Source organism: Balaenoptera musculus, chromosome 15, assembly GCF_009873245.2.
Source record: "Balaenoptera musculus isolate JJ_BM4_2016_0621 chromosome 15, mBalMus1.pri.v3, whole genome shotgun sequence".
In the NCBI taxonomy this organism is placed as follows: Eukaryota; Metazoa; Chordata; class Mammalia; order Artiodactyla; family Balaenopteridae; genus Balaenoptera; species Balaenoptera musculus.
Genome location: NC_045799.1, coordinates 22,377,874 through 22,404,298, shown reverse-complemented (window position 1 = coordinate 22,404,298; position 26,425 = coordinate 22,377,874). Strand labels below are relative to the sequence as shown.

Here is a 26,425-nt window from a genome sequence, read left to right as displayed (position 1 = left end):
TACCCAAGCGCATTTGAGAGCAGGTGTTGGAATGCCTTTCTGAAGAAAAAAGGGAACAGTTTTTCCTGAGGACTTATAATAGGGTGGTCGTCACTTGGAAAAATACCCTGTTCTTCAGGTATGCATGAACTTTTAAGCCCTTAGGGCTGTTTATTGGATTAGCATTGGCATGGCATGTGTTGCCTCCCTTTCAAGTTCTAATGTCTTTTTAATTTATTTCTCCCCATCGTTCAGTGGATCCGGATTGGTGCCAATGTCTCCAACTTCACTTTTGCTCCTAGCACGATTATCTTTCACCTGGGACATGCTGGTAAGCGCCCCAGGCTGCTAATTCCATTTAACCTCCTTTGACATTTTGCCTGCCTACGCAAAAGCCCTGTTAAGTAGACCCACAACCTATTAACTATAATGACTTAATAGCATAACATTTCCCTCTTCCTCCTGGCCTTTTACGACAGTTAATATGATGATAAACCTGTTTGGCCCATCAGCTTAGAACAGCTGTCATTATATTGGGTTTCATTGTACTAGGTGCCATTGGCAGGCCATTTTACCCTTATTTAATAGCTCTGTTCATTTCCAGAGATTACTCACTTATTGTATCTTTACATTGAGCCATCTTCCTGAGGGAACAGCATTAATGCAGTTTCCAAAGGTTATCTTCCCCCAACGTATCCATCTTCACATTTGCTAGCGGCTGTGTCTGGACAGTAGTAGAAAACAGTCCCTTCCACAGTCAGACATGCTGTCCTGCATTGTTCTCTTGAGAACTTAGAACCTAAATGTTACAAGACAGTAAATTCACAAATCAGTTAGGCATTTCAGAAACTTTTGATACTATTGAATTGGTGACCCTTGCATTTCACTGAGACTTTAATATTCTTTTCTGATTTCTTTGACTCTTTCAGGAGTCACCCTCTCCGTGTCCATAGTGTGCTGATTCTATAGGGGTCCACAGACGAATCCCTTGAAACTCTAGGCAAATGTGTATCTCTGTTTTCCTGGGGAAAGAGAGAGTCTGTAACTTTGATCAAAATTCTAACAGTGGTCCATGACCTCAGAAAGGGCTAAGAACCCCTGCTGTAGTTCATCTGTCATCCTTCTGAACAGAATTGACAGGATGACCTTTCTCTCCAGCCCAGTTAACTGAATTTGAGTGACAGCCCTCCCGGGTCAGGCTGAGAACAAAACCTGAATATAAATTTATTTAGAGCCATGACTTTTTTTGGCCAGAGTGCTTTTTGTGTACATTCCCTCATTTGATTCTCATCACAACCCTGACGGGGGTGACCAGGGTAGGAATTATGATCCTTGTTTGATGGGTGAGAGAATTTAGGCTCAGAGAAATTAAGTGGCTGCGAAGGGCAGAGCCTGGGCCAGAACCCAGGGTTCTCAGTGCCCAGACCTGAGCCCCTTTGACTAAACCTTCCTCTTCTGTCCTCCTTGCTTCCTTCCTAGTCACAGTGGCAAATTAGCCCTAAAAATTTTTTTAATGAAAAGAAAAATGATTCATTTCTTTAATCCTCTGGGCTTTCATTCAGAATTTAAAAAATCAACTGAATCCCAAATATAACATGACATAACTTAAAAAACAAACAACAACAAAACCTGCGTTAAAGAACAAAGATGCAAGCTGGAACGTGGAACCAAGTTGCTGAGATCTGGTTTTTACCTCTGGATTTCTTGGTAGCCAAGGCTGAGAAGCAAGTATATTGAGCTGTTTACTTTCTGGCATCAGATAAAAGGAATAAAACAAGCTGGTCTATAAATACAGACCTCTTAGGATCTGCAGTTTCTGGCTTCTAACTGTCCTCTGCTCAGGGCAATGTCACTGTTTTACTTAATTGGCTATCATGACGCCTGTCCTTGTAGCTATGCTGGGGCTCATGTATGTCTACTGGACGCAACTCAACATGTTCCAGACCCTGAAGTACCTGGCCATCTTGGGCAGCTTGACGTTTTTGGCTGGCAATCGCATGCTGGCCCAGCAGGCAATCAAGAGGTAAGGTTGGGGACGGGCTAGGGACCCAGAGTGGGATTAGAAATATTGTTGTCAGCTCTGTCCACCCAGCTCTTTGAACAACGGTATGTGGCAAAATGATTCATGTCCTTAGGGGCCAGTGTGACACCTTAATCCAGCCCAATACAGAAGCCTTTTTAAATCAGAAAAGAGCCTTGGTGATAAGTTTTAAATATGTTAAAACCACAACAATTTATGCCCCGGCACATTAAAACAAGAGAAGAAAATAATTGCTTTATGAAGATTAAAATGGGTTAGGACAGGTGGCAGAAGGTTGTTGTTAGTGTGCTGGCTGTGTAACAGTTTTCTCCTCTGCTACCGCAGAAAACCCTTTTCTGCCCTCCTCCCGCGCCCCCGAGAAGGACCCTTCTGCAACCACAGCAGCCGCCCGGAGCTCTTCCTCCTGAGTATGAGGTCCATGCTCTTCCCCCCAGAAACCGCGTCGGGCTTTGCAGAGGCCCCCAGCAGGGAGCGCTGCTCAGTGGGCCGCATCACATCCCCAAGAACCAGACAAACTTAGGTTCACACGAATGGTCAGGTCCCCCCGCAGTGGCAGCTCGCTGGCAGCTTGACTTTCGAACCTGGATTAGAAGCAAATTTAAATGTCACGTAGGTGTTTCTCATTGATTTGACTTTATGAGAACTTGGGTGATTTCAGCCACGTAAAGGTCAATAAGAAAAGGTCAGAATTGCTTTCACTTTTGGAAGTTCACCGTTTCAGACGTGCCCTACTTTCTCGTCTCCAGGACTTTTGCTGGAAGAATGTGACACGATAGTGTTAGCCCCCCAGTGTGGCTGCCAGTTAAGTTGGTCACATCAGAGAGAGGCTTGCTCAGAGACTGTTGTGGGCGGGAGAGCCCCACGTCTCCTCCCTGCCTGAGCCTCCATGGAGCTCTCCGAGTGCCTCACCGTGGATACCGGCCCCAGCGTGCTCCCTGCCCCGCCTGTGGTCGTCCAGATTCCGCTAGAGCTTCCGTTAGCACCAGCAGTGGCCACTGGCTCACTTCTCTGCCCCTCCAGCAGCCTGAACTTGGCGGCTCTGCACTGCATCTGAGAAAGAGCCAGGACTCAGCTGTTTTCTCTGAGCAGAGCCCTGTTCCCTCAGAGCAGCCCGTCCAGGCCCCAGGGAGCCAAAAGGCTGTCCTCTGCTGAGTTCACTCTTTTCTGGAAGTTGCCCATACAAGACGAACAAGATTAAGGAGAGATGGGAGTGGGAACCATTTGACTCAGCGGGAGTTCCTAGTCTGGAAGGCTAACATTGTGTACACTTTCTGGGGAGGAAGACCATGGTTCTCATCCCACCCTCCATCCTATATAGAAAGTCACAGCCCACTCTGTTGCCGTCTTCCTGAGTCCTAGAGCAAGCTCTGCCCCTGGGGAAAACGGTGACTCTAACAGAAGCTCTGGTTGGGTGTTTGCCATTTCTTTCCTCAGCTTATTTCTCTTCTTACTGTCCTTTCTTGACTCTCAAACCCTCTTTCCTTTGGCAGGATCGCTGCAGAGCAGAGCAGTAGATTGGCAAAATATAGGACACTACGGTAAAGATGAAGGGCGACTCATCCCAGGAGCAGGGCCCCTTTCCATCTTGCCCACCTCATGCATGTCAGTTATTTATCTGATTTTCAGCACACTTGTTCCTCCCCATCCCTCCCTAAGCCGAAGCTGAGTTCTGAGGCCATTTCCCCACTTGCTGGACCAAGCTGTAACTGGACCAGGGCAAAAGCCAAAGCCCCCTGAGTTAGCCTAGCTGATGGTAACTTTGCAGCAGAGCAGCTCTGACCTGACTTTGACTGTAAGGCTCCATCCTCCCTTGTGTCCCACGGGGTACTTTATAGACACAGCCCCTCTCTGTGTTCATAGGAGAACAGAGTTGAGGATAGACAGATTCAACCTTGGACTTCTTAAAAGGGGACACACATCCCCCCCCCCCCATTCAGGACATCTAAATTCATTAAATGATGGTCCCATGGCAAATCCTGGCACACCTTGTCACTGTTCTAGGCCTTTTTGTAATATTAACCTCTGATTGGGCCAAACAGTGTGGTTTGGTGAGACACTAAATTATGAAGACTGATGGCCACAGATCAAAGCCAGCATCATCAAAACCCAGGTTCCTAGAGCTCAGGATATATGGTTCAGGGCAGCTCCCTGTGTGACTAAAATGTCAAGTGAAATATCACCCGTTCTCCATTGTGTCAGTCCTAGGATGAGGATGGGAGTGGAGGAAGGTGAAGGGAGGGAAGGAGAAGAGAGTGTCTGATGCTTCACTGATCAGCTCCTTTCGACCAAGGATTGGCAAAAGTTTTCTAGAAAGAGCCAGATGATAGTGCTTTAGACTTTGCAGGCCATACGGTCTCTGTTACAACTACTCAACTCTGCCACTATAATGTGAGAGCAGCCACAGCCCACGTAAACAAACCCGCATGGCCATGTTCCAACGAAACTTTGTTTACAAAAACAGGTGGTGGGCTGCATCTGGCCCGTGGGGCACAGTTTGTTGACCCCTGTACTAGACCAACAAAGAGGAGGGAGGTATTTGAGTTTTCAAGTCATGTTCCCTCTCGTCCTTTGCCATGGAAATGGCTTTCCCTGCCAAAGCAACAAAGCCATCTAATTTTCACTCCTCTGAAAATAGGAGTAATCAACAAAAGCATAGAATGTAGAGCCTTTTTCACTGATGTGTGAACGTAAGCTGGAACATCTAGTTCTCAACACAGAAAGCGACTACATTTGTTTTGGTTTTGTTTTTTCAGGATTAATTCATATACAGTAAAATTCACCCTTGTTAGTGTACAATTCTGTGAATCTTGAAAGACGTAGTAGACAGTCTTGTAAACACTACCTCAGCCAAGGTACAAACTTATTTCCACACTCCAGCGAGCTCCCGTGTCCCTTTGTGGTCTGTCCCTTCTCCCCACCCGCCATTCCTTAGCCTTATCTATTTGGTTTTGTCCTGAATTATAGTTGCTCTCGCTGAGATTTGCTTTCAGAACTAGTCCTTTCTGCTAAGTATTGAGCTCTTTAATTCTTTAAAACTAACTGGATTGGTTTTGTTTTTCTTGATTTTTAGATAGTCTGCCCCCACCCTGCTACCCCCAAACCATACTGCTTGAGAAAGAGGAAAGTCACTTGATCATTTGGACATTTGGGACTTCCTGAGGTTGGGACCTTGTCTTTTAGAGGAAAGTCCCTAGTAGCCAAGTGTTTTTGATCTGAGAACAGGTATCGATTTGATCAGGCATAACAGAGGGCTAATTTCTTAGCTAAGATGGAGGCTTGTGGGTCACTACCCTTTCTGCTGTTCTTATTTCATAACTAACGCTGTCCTCTCTGCATGAACGTTTCGGAACACACACTCTTTCTTTTTTGGCCGCACCACATGGCTTGTGGGATCTTAGTTCCCCGACCAGGGATCGAACCCGTGTCCCCTGCAGTGGAAGCTCGGAGTCCTAACTACTGGACCGCCACGGAATTCCTGGAACACACACCCGGGAACCTCTGAATGCTGGCAGAGAATTAGGGGCACTCACTTTGGTCCTCAGGATGAGTTCCATGCCTGTGCATGCGTGCCGATTGGAACTGTTGATTAATTGGTTTGGAGCCTGCCATTCTGCAAGACCGCCTTGTCATCACATCAGCTCTCACCACTGGGGACAGCTGCCTGCTGAGGACGGCATGTGTGTGAGCACCTTGCTTCTGCTCACCAGAACCGTCTGAATCACTTACTTGGTGCTGTCACCCTCTGGTTGCACAGTGTCTGTCCAGATTGTCATTTCCCTTCTTGTGTTTCCCCGTCACTTACTGGAGTCTAGCGGGGGGCAGCCGTGGAGAAAGAAGGAATAAAGAGAGTTAGTGTTTTTATCCCCTCTTAAACTTTTTCTGTGAGCTGAGTCCAGTTTTTGAGAATCATTCTTTCTTAAGTTTAGACATCGAGTCTGATCACTGACAAGAACATGACCACATGGTAGGAATGTGGTGCAGATTTCTGTACCAAAAGGTCAGAATGTCATCTTCCAAGCTACGTGAGGGCGTGTGTTGTTTGGCAGACCTGGAGTCTGGGAAATTGAAGACGAGCATTCTTCTATTCATCTAGTTGAAATGTACAGTGTCTTTTTGGCCTTGTACTGTGAGAGGTGTGCCTGGAATTACCTCATCTTGTGTTTTCACATACCACACTTAGGTATCATCAGGTGTGTTTCATTGTTTATTTAAGATGTTGTCAGCTTTAGTTCGAGCTATCTGTCTTATATTCTTTTGTGAAATGAGATGGGGCATAAACAGAATTAATAGATGAATGATTGTTCCCTTATAAATGGGATCTCCTAGTACCTTGGTCTCTCTGTTGTCACCAGTTAGGAGCTACAACACTGAATTGAAATCTTCAATAATTTTGTGTTTGTCTCCATTTTCTTTCAGAACAGCACATTAGTTCCAGAAAAAGGAAGGAAATTCTGAAAGCTGAAGTGAATATGAAGAAAAGGAGTCAAGAATAATTCATAGTTTGAGAAGAGGAATGAAAAAAAACCTTTATTTAAAAAGAAAAAAGTCAAAATCGTTTTGCTTGTTTTTCTGTTTGCCCAACACAGAGCAGGTACCTGTGAGCCCAGATACTCTGTTTCTTTGGCATGGTGCCCTAGCACGATGCTGTGAATATTCCAACTTACTCACATGTTGCATTGAAAAGTTGAAATCTGTAATTAATCTGTTATGGAATAAAGAGAATAACAGGAATGAGGACCTGAGAGTTTCTTCCGGTACTTTGGGACTGATTGGATCCCCGGGGCATGTAACATGAGGCCTTCGTTGGGAAGTGTGCTTGACACAGTGGCCGGGGTGTTTCTCCAGGACGTTTTACGTTGGTCCTTCTCACCTCTTTCTATTTTTTTTTTTTTTTTTTTGGCCGCGCCGCATGGCATGTGGGAGCTTAGTTCCCCGACCAGGGATCGGACTCGTGCCCCCTGTCACCTCTTTCTTAGCAGAGCTGAGGATTACCTGGAAAAGCCAGCATCCTTTCTTCATCTCCAGCACTGGATACCAACTATGTCCTGTCGATATCTGAAGACCCCTCTGCTTTTGCCTTGAAAGTTTGGTCTTGGCGTGCAGTGGGGAAGGGAAGGGATTATCTTAAAAGAAGGCTGAGCCCATGAGCTATCTTAGGTTCTTAGAGGGACACATGCATCTCAAGAATGCCCCTTTGGAAGTTGTGCCCGGGACGACCATTACATGGAGGTTATACGATATCACTTAGAGAAATAATATTGAGCAGTGTTTATGTGTGCAGACTTCAGTGTTGGGCAAGCCTACTGTTACCACTTACATGCTGAAGGACTTTGGGCAAGTGGCTTAATGTCTCTAAGCCTCCTTTTTTTTCTTCCGTAAAAGATAATAACAGTACCTCCTCATATGGCTGAAAGAGTTTCATGCATCTGAAGTGCTTGGCTCAGTGCTTGGCATCTGTCCTAATTGGCCCATAGTTATGTACTTTGGCTCATTGCCTCTACTATTAATTGAAACATAATAGTAGATAACTTTTGAAATGCAGGTAATCCTAGGAGTATTTATTGAGTTTGGGGGGTAGAAATTATTTTAATCAGAGTGCTTTCTAACATAGCTGGACTTGCCCCTTCAAAATGGGGATTTTAATTGGGGAAAGTGGAAAGGAGATTCTGGAACTTTGGCTAGTTCTGAATGGGACTCTGCAGGGGAGAGACCAATATGGGCAATAACAGGGGTGCCTCTAAGATAGGAAGGAGACCTCACCTTTCCCAGAGGTTGCAAACCGGTGGCCCATGTTTTATTTGATCCATAGTGTTTTTTGGGTTTTTAAAATTGAGTTAGTTGCTAACATTTACAAATTGAGAAAATTCATATAAAAATCCAATTTGGGGACTTCCCTGGTGGCACAGTGGTTAAGAATCCGCCTGCCAGTGCAGGGGACACGGGTTCGAGCCCTGGTCCGGGAGGATCCCGCATGCCACGGAGCAACTAAGCCCGTGAGCCACAACTACTGAGCCCGCGTGCCACAACTACTGAAGCCCGCACGCTTAGAGCCCGTGCTCCGCAACAAGAGAAGCCACCGCAATGAGAAGCCCGCGCACCGCAACGAAGAGCTGCCCCCGCTCGCCACAACTAGAGAAAGCCTGTGTGCAGCCACGAAGACCCAGCGCAGCCAAAGATAAATAAATTTATAAAAATAAGTAAAATAAATAAATTTATTTAAAAAAAATCCAATTGGGGGTTTGGGATTCTCTGGAAAAAGAAAATCAGAGCCGGCAACATTGGGCCTGATTCCTGTATGACAACAATCAGCTGAAGCTGAAGAGCATCTGCTGCCTTTGGGTTGGGCCTGCACTCTCCAGTCTGCCACAGTCCTGCCCCCAAGGGTTCCACCTACTCTGGCATCGGTCCTCCCACCAACTTCGCGCGATTGGTACCTGCCTGGCTCCTGTAGACGTATGACTTTGAAAGCCTTGCTTTTACATTTTAGCTTCTTATCCCACCCTGATGGGAAAAGGTGATGTTGGTCTCCCACTGCTGTTGGGTGGCTCCTAGTGTCCCTGCTTATGGCTGCTGCGACCTCAGCAGCTCAGAGTGGTGGGGAAGGGAGGAGAGCAGGAGACCCACCCACCTGGTACTGTCGCACCTGTAACCAGACCTGTATAGTTCTGGAAGACAGACTGGTTGAGGCCTGCTGGACAGAGGTGTAGAGAAGAGACAGTAGAGCCTGAGCATAGAAGTGCAGTGGCTGAAGGGCAGGAGATCAGGAAACGGCTTCCTGGAGAAGGGGCTGGCAGGGCTCAGGGGCGCCATGGCTGGTTCCGGGCTGGCCTGCAGACCTAGAGGAGCTGGGGAATAAAGCACAGCAGACATTTGCTACATGCCAGGCTCTGTGCTTGGTCCAGCTGTGGCAGTGAGCAAGACAGATTGTTCCCTGCCCTTGGTCCACTTATATCCCGGAGGGGACAAGGGAAAGGGAGCAGAGTAATCACAAATCTGAAAAGGAATATTTATCTAGAGGGGTTGGGAAGGCTCAAGCTGACAATCGAAGGAAAAGAGACAGTCTTTGCAGAGCTGGGGGAGAACATTCTAGGCAGAGAAGCAACATACGCAAAGGTTCTGAGGCAAGAGCTTGGCGTATCTGAACTGAAAGCAGGCCAGGGTAACTAGGGCGGAGCTAGCAAAGAAGAGAGTATCCTTGGAAGCCATAACAAATATGGATTTTAAGGGCCGTGGTAAAGGGGATAGATTTTATTTTAAGACTGACAGCAAATTAAGGGAACTTGAATTTTATGCTGAGATATAGCAGAGGCAGAAACAGCTCGTATGCTGTCTTTCTGGCCCTACCCACTGGGAGAAGCCTCTTGAAGGCTGCAGGAGAGAGTCTGCTTGCTTCTAGCCTTGTGGTAGATCTGGGGAGGCTGCAGTTGAGAACAGGCCTAATGAAATCCACTGGATTTGTTGCTCAAATTATTTGCTACTAGCAAAGATCCTTTGCTTGACCAAACTTTAGTCAGGATCCTGAAATTTCTCCTACGCCCATCTGTACTCTTTCTTTTAAAATCTAGTTTTAGCAAGAACCCTGCTAAGCAGTTTAACCAGACCCTCCCACCTCCATGTCTGATCACCCTGATATGTGGTCAGATTCCTCACCCTCCACCATCTCCCAGGTGATGTCTGATCTTCCTGGCCTATCTCCAGCCAGAATCCTGTTAGGTCAGCTTAGCTAGAATCCCCTTACCCCTGATGTATCTTCTTGGTAAGTTTCCATCCACTGATTCCACCCTGCTCCTTGGCTATCAGTTCCCACTAGACCATGCTGTATTCAGAATTGAGCCCACTTCTATATGAGGTCTCTTTCCCCCTATTGCAGTAGTCCTGAATAAAATCTGTTTTTACCTCTTTAACTGCTGTGCAGCTCTGGTTTTCATTTGACACCACAGTACTGCCTGGGCCTTGCCTTCTCTATAAAGAGTACTCAGCACAACAGGTCAGAGTCCAACCGACCTTTCTTCAACCCCCTGGGCCTTAAGTTTCTTATCAGTAAAAATGGGATAATACCTCTGAGGGCTTTATAAGGATTAAATGAGGTCACATCCAAAACACAGACTACAGTGTGTGGCACTGACATTGACTCAGAGTTTTCTTGGATTAGTATAGATATTACCATTGTTATTTCCTGTGTGTCGTTGGCAGGAGCCCAGTAAGCAGTTTGTACCAGGTCCACGTTTCTTTGTTGGTTGGTTGAATTCACTTGCTTCCCCAGCTGTCATTTACTGAAGGGCCTGGAGGCTTGAAACAACACAGGAGCACTGTCCTGGACTCAGGAGTCTGTTCCAAGCTTTGCCCCCTCCGAGCTGTAGGACCCGACCTCTTACCTCTGCTCTGCCCTCCCCCAGGTGCTGTGGTAGGGAGCACATGAAGCAATGGATGGAAAACCCCTTTGTGAACTTTAATATAAACATAAGGGATTATCATAAGCAACAAGTCCCCCATTGATTAGAGCATTTCTTTAGGGAAAAAAAAAAAATAATAGCACTCCATCTTAAGTGGGACCCCAAAGGAATGGGAAGCTCCCAGTCCCTCTGTGGGGAGGGTTTAAGTCCTGTAAGCTGCCATTAGTGTCGTAGTTAATGGAGATAAAGCACCGGAATTGTTGCCATCACGGTCTTTTCCTTTATAACGGCATTCACCTCGAAAACCACAAGTAGCAGCGGGGCCCAGTGGTCGTTATTTCATTTGAAAAACTCATTGGAAGTTGAGAGAGCCCTCAGTCTTTGCTTTTGTTGGGCCAGGCGGAGGAAAGAGCTGAGCAGGTGGGTCTGGGGGAAGGAAGGGGGGGGCTCGGGCTGGCCTGGCGAAACCACCATTCAGCAGCCTCCTCCTTTGTTCTCCTTCCTTGGCAGGTTCTCGGCCAGCCCGCTCAGCTTGGTTGAAGTGGACCGCGGCCCTCAAAGGCCAGCCTTCTCTTCTGAAGGGGGCTTTTGTTCCCCATTGTTGGTTTTGTCTCCTCCACGGAGCCACGGTGGCCCCCCGCAGAGCCTTTCCCACGCTTCACATTATTTCTTGGAGGGCAAACTGGGGGCTCCCAGAGAGAGCAGGTGGTCTGAACCCGGTGAAGCCCTGAGCTGGCTTTACAGCCCTGGTGTGGGAGACGGGCCCACGGGGATGTGGGTCCAGCACTGTGTGTGCCAGGTCGGAAAAGGCCGGAGATGGGACTGCTCACCTCTGAGTCCTCATCAACTCTGAGATGCTACAAATCTTCTCGTACTTTTAATCCAAACACACATCCCATCATCCAGACGTTTCACTTTTTTTTTTTTTTAGATTTAATTTACTTATAGTAAGATGCACAAATCTTAAGTGTATAGCTCAATGAATTTTTACATCTAACTACGCTAGTGTAACCATTACCCAAGTCAAAATATAGAACCTTTTGATCCCGTCTCGGAAAGTTCGGAGTCTAAGAAGAGGCTATGTGTGGGGTGCTGTGTGGTGGTGTAGGTGATGCGTGTGGGTATCTGGCCCAGGTGAAACTGTTCATGAATAGAAAAAGTTGGGTAATCACCGACATAGGTACATCTGGTCAGTGGCTTCAGCTCTCTGCTTCCCTTTATAGCAAAACATCTTCAAAGAATTGTCTCTACCAGTGCTGTCCAATAGAAATGTAATGCAAGCCCCATAGGTGATTTGAAATTTTCTAGTAACCATAACAAATAAGTAAGAAACAGGTGAAATTCAATTTTAATATTTTATTTAACCCAATCTATTCAAAATATTATTTTAACATGTAATCAATACAAAAAACATTACTGAGATATTTTGTATTCTTTTTTCATACTGTCTTTGAAATCCACTTAAAGCACATCTCAGTTGACATTAGCCACCTTTCAGCAGCCATATGTGTTCAGTGACCACCATATTGGGCAGCCAGGTCTATACTCACCAGCTCTGACTCCTCTCCTGCCATTTTCTCTCTTTTTTTTTTTAAGATTTTTTTGATGTGGACCATTTTTTAAAAGTCTTTATTGAATTTGTTACAATATTGCTTCTGTTTTATGTTTTGGTTTTTTTGACCATGAGGCATATGTGGGATCTTAGCTCTCCGACCAGGGATCAAACCTGCACCCACTGCATTGGAAGGCAAAGTCTTAACCACTGGACCGCCAGGGAATTCCCCTACCATTTGCTCTTGAACCCACTCGAGTCAGACTTTTGCCTCCACCATCGACCCAATTTGTTCTTGCCAAGGTCATCAGTGGTTTCCACGGTCATTTTCACGTTCAATTCTCAGCTGACTTGACCCATCAGCAGCATTTGGTACAGTAGATCATTCCCTTCTCAAAACGCTTTCTTCAGTTGGCTTCTGGAATTTCTCTCTTGTAGTTTTCCTGTTATCTCACTGCCTGTTCCTTCTCAGTCTCCTTTGCTGGTTCCTCATCTTTCCTCCAAGCTTTAAATGTGGGGTGCCCCTGGGTAGTCCTTGGACATCTGCTCTTTCTGTTCCTCTTAGTGATCTAACCCACTCTCCTCACTTTAATGACCATCTAAAGGGTGACGGCTACCAAACCAAACCGGCTGACCAGACCTCTCTCCTGGCTCCAGACTTGTACGCCCAGGTGCCTACTCAACATCCTCACTGGAGCCTTTAAGGGGCATCTCAGACTCAGTATGTCTACACCCAAACTCCTAATACTCCCCCCACCGCCAAAGCTCCTAAATGGCAACTCCATCCTTCCAGTTGCTCAGGCCAAAAACTTTGGAGTCATTCTTGACTTCTCTCCAATCCCCACACCGTATCCATCAGCAAATGAGTTCTACCCTAAGAATGTATCCAGAATCTGACCCTTTCTCAGAGTGACATTAAATACAAGTCAGATCACGTCATTCTGCTTAAACTCTGCGATGGCTCCCATCTCACCAAGGGTGAGATTTTTAAGTCCTTACCATGGCCTCCAAGGGTCCGATGAGCTGGCTTTCCGCTCCCTCTTGGCCTCCTTTCCTTCACCCGCAGCCTCGCTGTGCTCTAGCTAGACACACTGACCTTCTGCTCCTCCTCCCTCCATGCTCTTGCCTCAGGACCTTCGTGTTGGGTTTTCACTCTGCTTGGAATGTTCTTCACTGAGATATTCTCCAGGCCAACTCTTGAGGGACTTTACTCAAATGTCCCTCATCAGAGAGGCCTTCCCTAACCACCACACCGCATACATATTCACTAGAGATAAAATAATCCCCTCTAGCACTCCCATCCCCTTAATTTTTTTCCCTTTGCAATTGCCACCATCTTACATATTCTATACAGTAAGTCCCCTACACATGAACCTTCAAGTTGTGAGCTTTCAAAGATGCAAACATGCGTTTGCATGTCCAGTCACGTAAGCTAGTTCACGTGTCTGGCGTACATTGTCAACGTGTGTGCATCCTCTGTAAGTGGTTGTGCTTTTGTGTACTTTGCTGTGCAGTACTATATAGAGTACAGTAGTTCAGTATCTTTATTTCAAACGCAGGATGTCCGGAAGCAAGCGTAAAAGCAGTGGTGATGTAGCTGGTACGGCTAAGAAGCGCCAGCTGTTGTACTGTACTACTGTACTTTTCAAGGTACTGTACTGTAAAATTAAAAATGTTTTCTTTATTTTTTTGTGTTTGTTCTTTATGTATTATTTGTGTGAAAAGTATTATAAACCTATTACAGTACAGTACTCTATAGCCGATTGTGTTAGTTGGGTACCTAGGCTAACTTTGTTGGACATAAACGAACAAATTGAGCTTACGAATGCACTCTCAGAACGGAACTCTTTCGTATGCAGGGGACTTACTGTATTTACTTGTTTTTATTATTCTTTCCCGTTTTTTTTTTTTTTAACATCTTTATTGGAGTATAATTGCTTTACAATGTTGTGTTAGTTTCTGCTTTATAACAAAGTGAATCAGCTATACATATACATATATCCCCATATCCCCTCCCTCTTGCATCTCTTTCCCACCCTCCCTATCCCACCCCTCTAGGTGGTCACAAAGCAACGAGCTGATCTCCCTGTGCTATGCTATGCGGCTGCTTCCCACTAGCTGTCTATTTTACATTTGGTAGTGTATATATGTCAATGCTACTCTCTCACTTCGTCCCAGCTTACCCTTCCCCCTCCCTGTGTCCTAGAATATAAGCTCTATGAGGTCAGGGACTTTGTTTGCTCACAACTGTATTCCCAGTGCCTAGAACAGCACTTGGCACATAGTGGGAGCTCTAGAAATATTTGTTGAATGAATAAATGGTATTGCTCATAGGTGCACAAGTCACCAGTGGATGAAGGATGACTTTCACCCAGAGTAGACAAATATGGCTAAGAGCCCGGTTCTGGGCTGGACCCCCTGAGTTTGAATCCCAGCTCCCTCCTTGCCAGCAGTGACAGTGGCAATTCAGTTCACCCTTCTGTGCCTCAGTTCCTTGTCTGTGAAATGAGAAGGATGCCAATACCTCCCATTAGGCTGTGTGAGGAGCGCATGAGATTCTACACGTGAAGCTGCCCGGCTGACACTGAGTGTTTGGTAAATATTAGCTTTTTAAAAAAAAATATCTTGTAATACCACTTCGGGAAATGTAACTATGTAAAACATGAAAAAATTAGGTTGAAGATAAAAGAAAAATTGAAATGCAGACCAGTATGGGGGAATTTTATTGTATTTATAAAGGAAAAGGTAGGTCAGAAATTAAATAGGATTAACCGGATGCAGTTGTGCCTCAGCTGCAGGGAGCAGGAAATATACGCAGAATCTTCATCCTTGGGAATTCCTGTCGCAGAAAGAAAGGTAAATCTCAGTCTGGGGGCACTGGAGTAAAGGCAAGACGGGACAGGACACCTGGAATTAGGGTGATGGAGATTCCAGTGTTAAGACTGACTATCTGCGTCCCAAAAGGACCTCAGTCTTAGCCCCAGTTCTCCCAACCTACTCCCAGTGAGATCCTGGGCAGTCACTTGCCCGTGAAGAAGCCGCTTCTAATCCCCAGACAGGGTTAGATTAGGTTATTCTTTCCAGCACACACATTCACCACACCCTTTACATCTCTTACCATTTATCACACATTAAATAATCTACCGTACAAGTACTTGATTAATTTCTGTCTGCCTCAGTGTGTTATGAATTCCACGTGAGCAGAGACCACGGCTGTCTCATCCACCGCTGTCCCCCCAGCCCAGAGCCTGGCCATCTTTGGATGATTTTTAAGGGATGGGAAGATGGATAAATCTGAACTTGTTACCTTATAGGACTGTTATGTGGACACAAAGTGTGGTGAGTGCAAAAGGATGCCATCTGCCAAATCATTCTACTCTGCACTCTTAAGGTGTAAGAACTCATTCTGCTGTTATGTTTTCTCAGGCCCACCGTGATGTCCTGGTATTTGCAGCAGTTGAGCTGGAGGGGGAACAATGGCTGGCGCAGCCTCCAGGCCCCTTCCTGCTGCTCTATGACTTCGAGCTCTGTGAAGCCTCTGGCTTTTAACCTGCAGGAACAAAGCCTGCATTCTTAGGACTTGGCCCTCCTTAGGGCCACTCTGCCCCACTGGGGACTGGTGGGAGCCATAAAGCAGGTGAATGATGACCTAATCCCAGCGTGAGAGGCACAGGGGAGGCATTATTCTTAGGGGCATTTTAAAAAAGAATTCTAGCCTTCGGGACCTTGGCGGTGATTGGAGCGAACCCACTCCCTTCACAGAGGAGGGAACTGGGAAGCTGACTTGCTCTGTGCCGAGAGTTGGCTGCAGAACCAGACCTGGGCCTCAGGTGTCCATCCTGCCTCTCAGGCTGGTTCTTGCCCCTCCTGCACTCTTTCTGTCACCCTGCTGCTGCTTGCATCTCCCCAGGACTGTACTTGGTGAGATCTCTGAGCTCTTGGTGTTTAATTAGGCTGGGAAGAAGGTGAGGCGGCACACGGAGAGCTCTGCTGGGAACTGAATTTGCTTAATAGTTTGGTCCAGAAATGCCTGGCAGAGTCGTGCTGGGGCACGTTTGTGCTCACAGTTCAAAGTCAGGCTCTAAAATATAGCAGAGTTTCTCCAAACAGTCGTGTCATTTTGGGGAAACTTTGTCTGCGAAGTAGAGTTCATGTGAAGCGCTCCAGGGAAGCAAGGCAGGTCTTGGGCCTGCCTAGTCCCTGACTTGGGGCCAGATGCTGCCCCTTCTTTGCCTCAGTTTTCCTCCTCTGTAAAATGGGAAAACTCATTGCTGATCTCCGCTGACTCCTACTGGGATTGTGAGGGTCAGGGAGAGGGGAACTGACTGTCACTCCCATCTCTCCCTCCCACAAGCGCAGCTCACACTTGTCCACCCGAGGGTGTTGGGAGGGGCTGGTCTTCCTTTGGCTTTACAGTTTTATGAACTTGGTAAGGGATCCAGGGCACGCCTCCTACTACATCAGCATCAGAGTCCCCTGGGACCCTTGTTAAGATGATTTAGATTCCTGGATCCTATCCCAGAACTGTTGAGTAACATTTCTGGACACAGACACTGAGCCTGGCCTCTGGCTACACACTGGAGATACAGCAGTGGACAAGACCAGTCTCTGTCGCACATTTTCTCCCCTTCTTCCGGTTCTTGATGTGTGGAAGGAGGGACCCCATTCCCAGTTTGCTTGGTAGAGCCCCACACCTTTGGAGATGAGGAGTTTCTTTCCTTTTCCTGCCCACCCTCTGGGAAAGAAACCTCTGAGGTCCCTAAACACACACACATACACACGTATTCCCACCTGTGCTCCTGCAGCAGGGTCACCAGGATGTTCTCCAACGCCACCTGCTTTTGGTCTGTCCACATGCTGTCCACCTGACGGCCAAGCCGTACCTTTGCTGCTTGCTCCTGGTTTCTCTCTCTATTCGATTGGAAAAAGAGAAACAACTGAGGTTGCTACTTGAATAGGACGCAGAGAGGCCTGCGAAAGGCCAGGGCAAAGTTAGCAGAGCAGGGTGCGTCCCTCTGCCTATTCCAATATCTGGCATAGACTCTTGCACCCAACTGAATTAGACTCAGCAACATTTAAGAAGACAGTATCTATAGGAGTGAAGACAATAGACTATGAAACACATATCTTCCTACAGATGACTTATTAATTACAAAGGAGAAAATGTTAACTTTACAGAGGAGAAACCTGGCAGACATCATGCTAACCAAGTGATCAAAGTTACCATTACCAATGGGACAAATTGACATCATGTGCCTCCCAATAGGATGCACTGAGAAGGACGCAACATCACTTCTGTTGCATAACATGAATGTAATCATGAGAAAGCACCAGGCAAGTCCAATATGAGGGACATTCTATAAAGAGCTGACCTTTACTAATCAAAAATGTCAATGTCACAAAAGACTGAAGAACTGGTCCAGATTAAAAGAAACTAAAGAGACATGACAACTATGATGCCACCTGTGATGCTGGATTGGGTCCTGGATGAGGAAGATCAATAATTGTTATAAAGGACATCTGGGGACAACTGGTGAAATTTGAGTATGGACTCTAAGTGATAATTATACTGTGATTATTTAAGAGAGTGTCCTTTGATTAGATACTAGGAGACACACACAGAAGTACTTAAGGATAAAGGGTCATGATGACTGCAATCCACTCCCAAATGGCTCAGCAAAATAATAATAATAATAATACATACCTGGGTTTGTGTGTATGTCTAGATATAGATACAAAGTAAGCAAATATAATAAAAATATTAGGAACTGTTGACTACAGGGAAGGGTATGTGAAAGCCCTTTGTACTATTGCTGCAACTTCTCTGTAAGTTTGGAATTTTTTCAAAATAAAAACTAAAAAGTGGGTCTTCCCTGGTGGCGCAGTGGTTAAGAATCCGCCTGCCAATGCAGGGGACATGGGTTCGAGCCCTGGTCTGGGAAGATCTCACATGCCACGGAGCAACTAAGCCCATGCGCCACAACTACTGAACCTGCACTCTAGAGCCTGCAAGCCACAACTACTGAAGCCTGCGCGCCTAGAGCCCGTGCTCTGCAACAAGAGAAGCCACCGCAATGAGAAGCCCGCGCACCACAACGAAGAGTAGCTCCCACTCGCCACAGCTAGAGGAAGCCCATGCGCAGCAACGAAGACCCAACGCAGCCAAAAATAAATAAATTAATAAATTTTAAAAAAACAAACAAAAAACTAAAAAGTGTTCAGGCTGTAGAGTCAGGCTGTTTGAATGCTAACTCTGCCACTCTTTGGTGTGTGTCTTTTAGAAGCTATTAACGTAGCTTCTGTACGATGGGGGTAGAGGACCTGCTTTGTAGAGTTGTTGGAAAGAGCACATAAGAAACTAAGAATAGGGACTTCCCTGGCGGTCCAGTGGTTAAGACTTCGCGCTCCTAATGCAGGGGGCCCTGAGTTCGATCCCTGGTCAGGGAACTAGATCCCGCATGCTGCAACTAAAAGATCCCACATGCCGCAACTAAGAGTTTTCTTGCCACAGCTAAAGATCTCATGTGCTGCAACTGAGACCCGGCACAGCCAAATAAATAAATAAATACTAAAAAAAAAAAAAAGAAGAAGAAGAAGAAAAGAAACAAAGAAACTAAGAATAATGGCTAACACTACCAAGGGCTTACTCTGTGCCCAGCACTGTGCTGGGTGTGTGTAAATGTCCCAGGGCAAAGTCTTTGTTTCTGGCAGAGTCACAGTCAGGTGGTGACTACCACTGGTGTTGTCACTGTTGGAGCCCATCACAGGGACAAGCACATAGTGGGTGCTCAGTGATCATGTATTAGTTAAGTGTAAGCTGAGGTTTGACATTGGAGCCCTTCTGCTATGGCGAGTCCAGAAATGACAGATGCTGTGCAAGGGGAGAGACCAAACTTGGTCCCTCCAAACCGTGATGCACTTGGGGTGCGGGAAGAAGTCACGAGAACGTCAGCTCACCCCTGCTGCCTGCTCATGATGTCCTGGAGAAGCTTGCGGGCAGACAGCTGGCCCAGCACCTTCCGGTAGCTGTTGGTGAAGATGGCGTCTGCGTACCTCGGCATCCTAGTGGAAGGAGTCAGAGGTCAAAAGGCAGGGTGGGAGGCCCAGGGGGGCTGTGCTCATGGGGTCTCTATAAGGTCCTCCTGTGGCCTGTCCCCAGAGAGAGCTGGAACCTGGGCTGAGTGACCTCTCTGGGGCTCAGAGTCGGCCTCCCTCCCAGAGATGAGCAGTGGAGGCTGCCCGAGGAGATAGCCGGGGACCAGCTGGTGGCTTGATTCTGCATCCCCTAAGTAGCAACCCTGGCAGGGCTGGCTTTGGGGTGGCAGGAATCCAGCAGGCCCTGTTGTCAGGACTGCTTACCTGAGGGGCTGAGAGGGCGGGGAGCCGTGGGAGCCGCTGCTGAGGGTGAGGGTCACGAGGAAGAACACCCAGAGCAGCATCCTTCACCCCTGTGCTGGCACCTGGGAAGTGACAGACAGGAAGAAAAGGTCAGGTGAAGCCATAGCCACTGGGATGCCTTTTGCTGGGTGGGCCCAGCCCTGGGCTTGGCTCCATGCAAGTTTGGTCCTTGTCTTTTGGAAGCTGTCGGGTAGGAAAAAGAACCCAGACACACCTGGGTTCAAGTTCTGCCTCTGCCAGTCACAAGCTCTGACCTCATTTTCTCCATCTGTAAAATGGGCATGATAAGGCTACTCTGCTGACCTCACAGGGTTGAACATAAAATGAATGATAATGGTGAAACCGCCCCTCCTTGTAAGGCCTTATACATGGGATTCAGGCCTCAGCGAGGAATAGGGGAGGAGCAAGCACCTTCCCCTAGTCACCTAAGTCACCCACCAGCCCAGTGTGGCACTGACGGTATTGAACAGGGCTAACAGCTCAGGCTCTGAGTCAGACAAATCTGAGTTCACATCTGGGCTCTGCCATCACTAGCTGTGCATCCCAGGACTAGTGGCTTCTCCTTTCTGGACCTCAGTTTCTCTATGTATAAAATGGAGTCAATAACTACACCTACTGCATAGGGTCCTTGTGAGCATGAGGTGAGATGAGGCACCTGAAGTGAGCGCTTGGCACGTGGGCAATTCTCCACACACCTCTGCTCCGATGACCTAATGCTCAGGGAGCAGGCTGTCCTGATTTTGTGAGGAGTTGGAGGAAAGGGAGGAAGGCTATACATCTTGCTCCAGATGCTTAGATTTTGCCCTGGAAGAGACCAGGGAACCTGGGGAGCCCGTGAGGCAGAATCATCTCGTAGATCACGTAATTATCCTTCACTGGGGCCTGCTGACACCGTGCTCGGCAATTAGGGGAAGAACAGTCTACAGGGAGAGAGCCGCCTCGGCTGGGGCGGTGCCACTGCTGTCAGACCACGGTGTGGAAACGGCTGGCCTCGGGGTGACTCAGCCACCTCAGAGTTGGGTCTTCTCATCTCCCAGGGGCACCCCCTCTCAGCAGGATGTGCACTCCATGGGGATACAGACCCCTCCAGAGGCTCAGCCAGCCCCTGAGGGCAGGACCCCTCATGTCCCACCATCTCCCCGCATCGCTCCATTTCCAGCTGGTCCTGCTGAGGAGGGATTTCCGGCAGGCAGGGCCAGCCTTGAGGGAATCCACTTCCTTTCCTGGGCTCACTTGCCCTCTCAGGGCATCACCCCTCTTCTCCCAGACACTGGGGTCTCGACTAACCCAGGGATGCCCTGAGACTCCAGGAAGCACCCCGGGGGCTGCTCAATGCTGCCCGAGACCCCGGCACCTCCAGGGCTGGAGGGAGCAACCATCCAGGCCTCAGTCATCAGCCCCTCTTTGATGTGCACCCCTTCGTCCTCCCCGCCCAAAGACAATGCTCCAGGTTCAGCTCAAACACTTGCTGCCGGTGAGTGACAGGGAGCTCACTAACTCCAAGCCAGTCTGTCCTATTTCCAGGCAGCTCTTCCTGTTAGGAAGTTTTTCTCATTGCATCAAGTCCAAGTCCCCTTATCCTGCAAATACTTGTTAAGCGTTTACTATTCTGGTAAGGATTGGGGCTAGAGAAAAGATGAGACCGTGGTGTCGGCCCCACGGGCTGCCCCTTTGACATCCACCTGCCGTGCCTCCCAGACCTGCTGCGCCTTCATCCACACGACAAGCCCTTTAGATGCGTTTTGCATCTGACTTAGAACTTGGCCCCCCAGACCAAGGATCTTCAGTCTTCTGTCCTCATCACACACTATCACACCTGGCCCCGCTTTCCCGACCTGGTCCACAGCTGGAGTTTCCTAAGTAAGGAGAATTTTGGAGGCAAAGGGGTGTCCTTGACATGATCACTGCTTTTTCTGTCTCCCAGCTGCATCCTGGGCATTCTCGCCTTCTTTCCTGCTGATCTTTTAATGACCTGAGCACATCCAGGCCCCCAGTCACCTCACTCACCTCTCAGAATCCCTTGACACCTCACTCCCTCCAGAGCGAAGCCCTAACCCCTGTTTTCGGCCTAAGCTCCACCTCAGCCTCCCCACCCGCTGCCCCTTCTCCCAGGGCTGGCACAAGTGATTCCCAGCCCCTGTGCCCACCCGGCCCGCACAGCCCACCCTCACACTCGCCCTCGGGAGCAGGTATCACGACCTCCAATTTTACAGCCAAGGAAATGAGCCCAGAGAGGAGAAGGGCCTTTTTCCATGGTCCTCCATCAAATTAGTTTTGGAGTGGGCACTTCAGAACGGGCCTCCTGATCCGCACGGCGGCCTCTCGGAAACAAGCCCTTAATCACAAGACTCCCTATTCATGGGGTGAATTCATCACCTGCACATGGGAAACGGTTCTGAGAAGACTGAAAGCCTTTGCTCTTTGTTACTGGGTCTCTGGGAAAGAAACAAGGGGGACGAACAGGAACACCTGCTTGGTTGGCGTGTCCCTGTGCACATCCGATGGTTTTAGGGAGTTGAAAATAACCTGATATTGGCAGACTTTGGGGGGCAAGTCATAGTAAATCCAGTAACCCGTGGTCATGCAGAAGGAGGCTGGGCAACCTCATAATCTGGTCAACCAAGAGGCACAAGATTTGCCATAAACCGCTTGCCCTAGGGATGGGTCAAGCCACCACTGTAACCTCTGGGGTATGAGAACCTAATCCATGGGGTGGCAAAATCCCATTGGACAAAGAGGGAAAACAACAAGACTTATCCAGTTTCTGGAATGATGAGAATAGAGGTTGTGTCACTAGGACTAAAATAGCTGTTGGCAGACATCTTCCACCTGGCCAGTCTAAGGAGCTAGAATTCACTGAGTCCAAGAGCCCCACTGACACCTCCTTGATGGCTCCGAAGGCATCTATCATTATGAGTATCAGTTAGCTCTCCGCAGTGCTCACAAACTAATTCTGTGATTAAATATATTTGAGGTCGTCTGGATTCAGGATAAATGGGCATTTGATTTACATCAGCTGGCACTTTTTGCCAGACTTCATGCCAGGAATGCTAGAGGAATTCTGCAGATGAACCTTCAGCTAACAGCAGAAGTCAGGTCTCAAGTGCCAAACTAGCAAGGCCATTTTAGAGCTCCTGGAAAAAAATCTTTTACCTTTCTTAAATATTCTGCTGTGTAATTTAAGAACCCCAAAGCATTGACATCCTGATTCAGTTTATAAACTGTTTCACCGATAGTGTTCCAAGTCAAAGGAGATCTAAGTTTTTCACGAGGAAGCATCTTGAACGGTCATTCAAAAGAGTGACACCCCACCTCCTTCCAGAAAGGGTTTGAGATGGTTTATGGTAAAAGATACAAATACTTCAGGACCATTAAAGCCCGGGTCGAGAGACAAGCGTGGGGGTAATGGAGTGCTCCAAGGGCAGATAATTGTGTCTAAAACCTAGAGTAAGGAGCGCGGCTGCAATTGAGCAAGAAAGCAAAAGGTTATCTATTTCCAGGCAATTATGCTGAATCGGTTCTGAGCGATCGGTGCGTGGTATTGATTTGCACAGCCACTTGGTTCCTTTCTGGTCCATGGCAGAATCCCGTGCTTGACAGGAGAATCTAGCCAGGTGATGTCTTGCCCCAGAAGCCCACCTGCACACCCTCGAAGGAGCACTGAGACCTCATCTGCCCCAGAGAGACACCTGGCACTTGTCTGCTGCCACCTCTCCAGGGATTGAGGTCCATGCATTCGAGATAACCTCAAAATGGCACCCACCGTCAAAAGCATATTCCAGAGCCCCTAACGAGGGGCCTAAAATGTACTCACCAGTTCACGGGCAAAGAGGATGGCAGCGGCCTCTTGGATGTGGTGTCTCTGAGTTGGTCTCAACTTTCTCACCCCCATCCAGCCCAGCCCCCAGGGCCACCCCGTCTCACCTCTGAGGTGGTAGGTCTCCCTCTGCTCTGAGACGCTGCTCCAGCTCCACGGGCCCCGCGCTCGGCGTTTGCTCCAGCGGCTGCGTGGCGCTCCCATCATTTATACCTTCATTTTCCCGAGCGTTGTCAGCGTCAGAGAATCAATTACTCACAAGTCCACCAAAGGATCATTTTTAGCATCACACTGACAAACCCTAATAGGGGAAAGAGGTTTTGCCCCTTGCAAATTAAGGCTCGTAATGAACTTTCCCTTTATCTTTGCGAGAACAGACAGAGCAGAAAGTTATCATATTATTCCAAGAGGAATAGAGAGTCTAATACTGCTCCTCTAATAATTGGAGTACTCCTTACAGTGAAACACCAAGGGTGCACTTACTCTCTGAGATAAATGAGCCTTTTTAAAAGTTCATATAATCTTGTTTTGCCCGTGTGCAACTTTATTTCACTTCAGGGCAGTCAACTTTACAGACTAAGTGTTTTGTGTTCTTCTCCCCTTAGTGAGGAGAGTTGTTTGCGATTTCCCTTATCCAATTATCTAGATTTTCCTCTATTTGACTTAAGCCGCTGTGGTCACAGACTGGTGTAGGCAGCTAGCCCCGGGGGGCATCCATAGTCGCATGTCGGAGCAGCCAAACGTCGACAGTTGCCTCAGAGGTGTGTGAAGTGAGAGGAAAGAGATGGAAATCTTGGGAGAGTGGTGTTTCCAGATTTCTCTAGCCTATAGCTAAAGAATCTTCAAGAATGGCGTGAAAGTGTGCGAGGCAGAAGCTCTGGTTTCCCATATGGCTGTTGTCGAGGAGTGGAAATAGCCCTAAGGTAAGAGTTCGGACACCTGCTGTCCCTCCTGTGTCTGTCCATCACGACCTCGGTGACCCTCAGCAAGCTACTTCTACCCTCCGAGCCTCAGCTTCTATACCATCAATTCCCACTCGCACCCCCAGCGAAACAGCAGAGAACAGTAGCTTTCAAACTTTTAAAAGAGTTTGAAACGTGGATTTTCTTCGGAAATCTTCTATGAAAGCGCAGTATATAAAACAGATTTTTTTTTTTAATTTATTTATTTATTTTTGGCTGTGTTGGGTCTTCGTTTCTGTGCAAGGGCTTTCTCCAGTTGCGGCAAGCGGGGGCCACTCTTCATCACGGTGCACGGGCCTCTCACCATCGCGGCCTCTCTTGTTGCGGAGCACAGGCTCCAGACGCGCAGGCTCAGTAGCTGTGGCTCACGGGCCCAGTTGCTCCGCGGCATGTGGGATCTTCCCAGACCAGGGCTCGAACCCGTGTACCCTGTATTGGCAGGCAGATTCTCAACCACTGCGCCACCAAGGAAGCCCCCAAAACAGATTTTTTTAAACGGGGCTGCTCTGGTTGAAGAATGGAGACTGGAGACTGTCTTTGCCTGCCCCTGGGACAACTCTACGGTTCACATTTAGAACCAGTAATGTCTGAAGGAACCTCCTAGCAGTGACATTTGTGATCCTGTTTCTTAGCTTGCACTGAGCCATGTTTTTGGCAAACATACATTGTTCCCCAGGGAAGCAGGGACTGAGTGGCATGTCGCCCTGAAGGCCTGGACATGAAGTGGTCAGGTCAGGCCAGATCCCCAGGGACTAAGCGTAGGTTGACAGGTCACAGCAGCAGGTGGCAGATGGAGGAGTTGGGAGCCCCCAGGGCGATGGGCTCTCATACAGTCAGGAGGTGTGGGGTTATCTCAGCAAACACAAGGTGGGGACCACAGAGAGCTGGGCGCCCAGAATGGACACAAGGCCAGGGGACAGATATAGGACACACAGAATTGGCTGAAGAAACCATGGGACTCAGAATTCAACCCCAGCTGAAGCTCTGTGCCAGGGACTGAGCTAAAGACTTCATGCTTGATCTCAGTTTCCTAATCTGTAAAGTGGGAGTGAGGCTCATGAGGCTGTTGGGTGAGGATTAAATGTGACAGTGGATAAGGTACAAGCCTGGAATAGAGTAAGTCTCATAAGTTAGCTCTTACCACTGCTATCGTTGTTGTTATAAATGAGGAAACAGGCACAAAGAGGCTGCCCACTTTCCCACAGTCACACAGCTGGGCAGTGGTAGAGCCAGGACTCAAAGATTTCTGACTTGCAAATTCAGTGTTCCACAACAAGCTAATGTTCCATGGTCCACCAATTCTTATTTTCTTACTTTTTTTTTTTTTTAAAGAACTTTAATGGTTTTATTGAAGTACAATTCACACACCATAAAAGTCATCTGTTTGAAGTCTACGGTTCAATGAGTTTTCATAAGTTTATCCAGTTGTGCCACCATCACCTCAGGCAGGTAGACCTAGAGAGGGACACACTAAGTGTTTAATTGCTCTGAGCCTCAGTTACCACATCTGTACAATGGGCACCATAATACCTGCCTCCCCAGGTTGTTGCAAGGATCAGAAATATGCTTGTAAAGTGTCTGGTACACTTGGCCAGTGTCAGCTGTTACTGTAGTTCTTATGATCAGAGCTGAGCTCTGAAAGCCGGGCAGGGAGAGCTGGGAGCCATCCCGGGTGATGAGCTTAACTTGCTGTAAATTCTTAAACCCATCAAGGAAGAGGATGGAGGGAGGAAGCCAGGAAGAGCCTTGAGACTGAGAGTCCAGCCCCCTCCACCAGTTCCGTCCTCATCCTCCGAGAAGGGTGGGAACAGCTCGCTCACCACCCGGCTCTCTTCCCAGGACGGGTTTTCATCCAGCGTTAATTAGCGAGATCGGGCCTGTGTGTAAGGGTTGGGGGCTTGAGCTGTGGAAAGAAAGCGCCCCAGAGAAAGGCTGCCTTTAAAAGGCTCCAAAAGGCTGGGGCAGTGCGGCTCCTCTGAGAGACAAGCCATGCATTTGTGTTGCAAATTTGCAGTGTGCTGGAGCCAGCCATTCAAAGAGGGTGATGCTGAAGGCAAGGGGCTTGGGGGTGGGGAGGACAGAGGAAGTCGACAAAGGGGGCCTGTCCGAGGGCCTCAGACCCCGCTTTGTAAAAGCTGCTTTCATTGCCCTCCCTGGATCATGGCAGTGTTCCCAGCCCGAGGCCACCGTGCAGGGATGGAAGGCCTGGACCCCAGACTCCCAGATTCCCTTGACACCCCCTCCCCCCACTCCGTGTCTTCTGGGACTGTTTTTATGGAGTCA

General features: G+C 48.0%; 2 protein-coding genes across 5 annotated transcripts in view; one reads left to right on the top strand and one right to left on the bottom strand.

Annotated features, from left to right (window-relative positions):
* RPN2 (ribophorin II) overlaps window positions 1–6,754 on the top strand; it is a 55,976-nt gene extending 49,222 nt beyond the window's left edge. For 2 of the 3 annotated variants that reach the window (XM_036825398.1, XM_036825399.1), the window contains exons 15-18: window positions 235–310; window positions 1,873–2,002; window positions 3,511–3,558; window positions 6,437–6,754. In XM_036825398.1, the coding sequence (XP_036681293.1) occupies window positions 235–310; window positions 1,873–2,002; window positions 3,511–3,558; window positions 6,437–6,449 (267 nt within the window). In that variant the 3' untranslated portion in view covers window positions 6,450–6,754. The remainder of the gene's footprint in view (window positions 1–234; window positions 311–1,872; window positions 2,003–3,510; window positions 3,559–6,436) is intronic. The other variant, XM_036825397.1, reaches the window with a different exon arrangement.
* A 7,911-nt stretch (window positions 6,755–14,665) lies between these two features.
* GHRH (growth hormone releasing hormone) lies at window positions 14,666–23,355 on the bottom strand. 2 transcript variants are annotated; one of them, XM_036827093.1, is made up of 5 exons: window positions 23,288–23,355; window positions 19,325–19,425; window positions 18,923–19,027; window positions 16,757–16,876; window positions 14,666–14,804 (listed from the first exon to the last, which is right to left on the bottom strand). In XM_036827093.1, exons 2-5 carry the CDS (start codon window positions 19,402–19,404, stop codon window positions 14,789–14,791), a joined length of 321 nt encoding a protein of 106 aa, XP_036682988.1. In that variant the 5' UTR covers window positions 19,405–19,425; window positions 23,288–23,355; the 3' UTR covers window positions 14,666–14,788. The 2 variants fall into 2 exon arrangements, with proteins under 2 accessions (XP_036682988.1, XP_036682987.1); XM_036827092.1 differs by having other exon boundaries at window positions 23,178–23,330.
* Window positions 23,356–26,425: the final 3,070 nt, after the last annotated feature.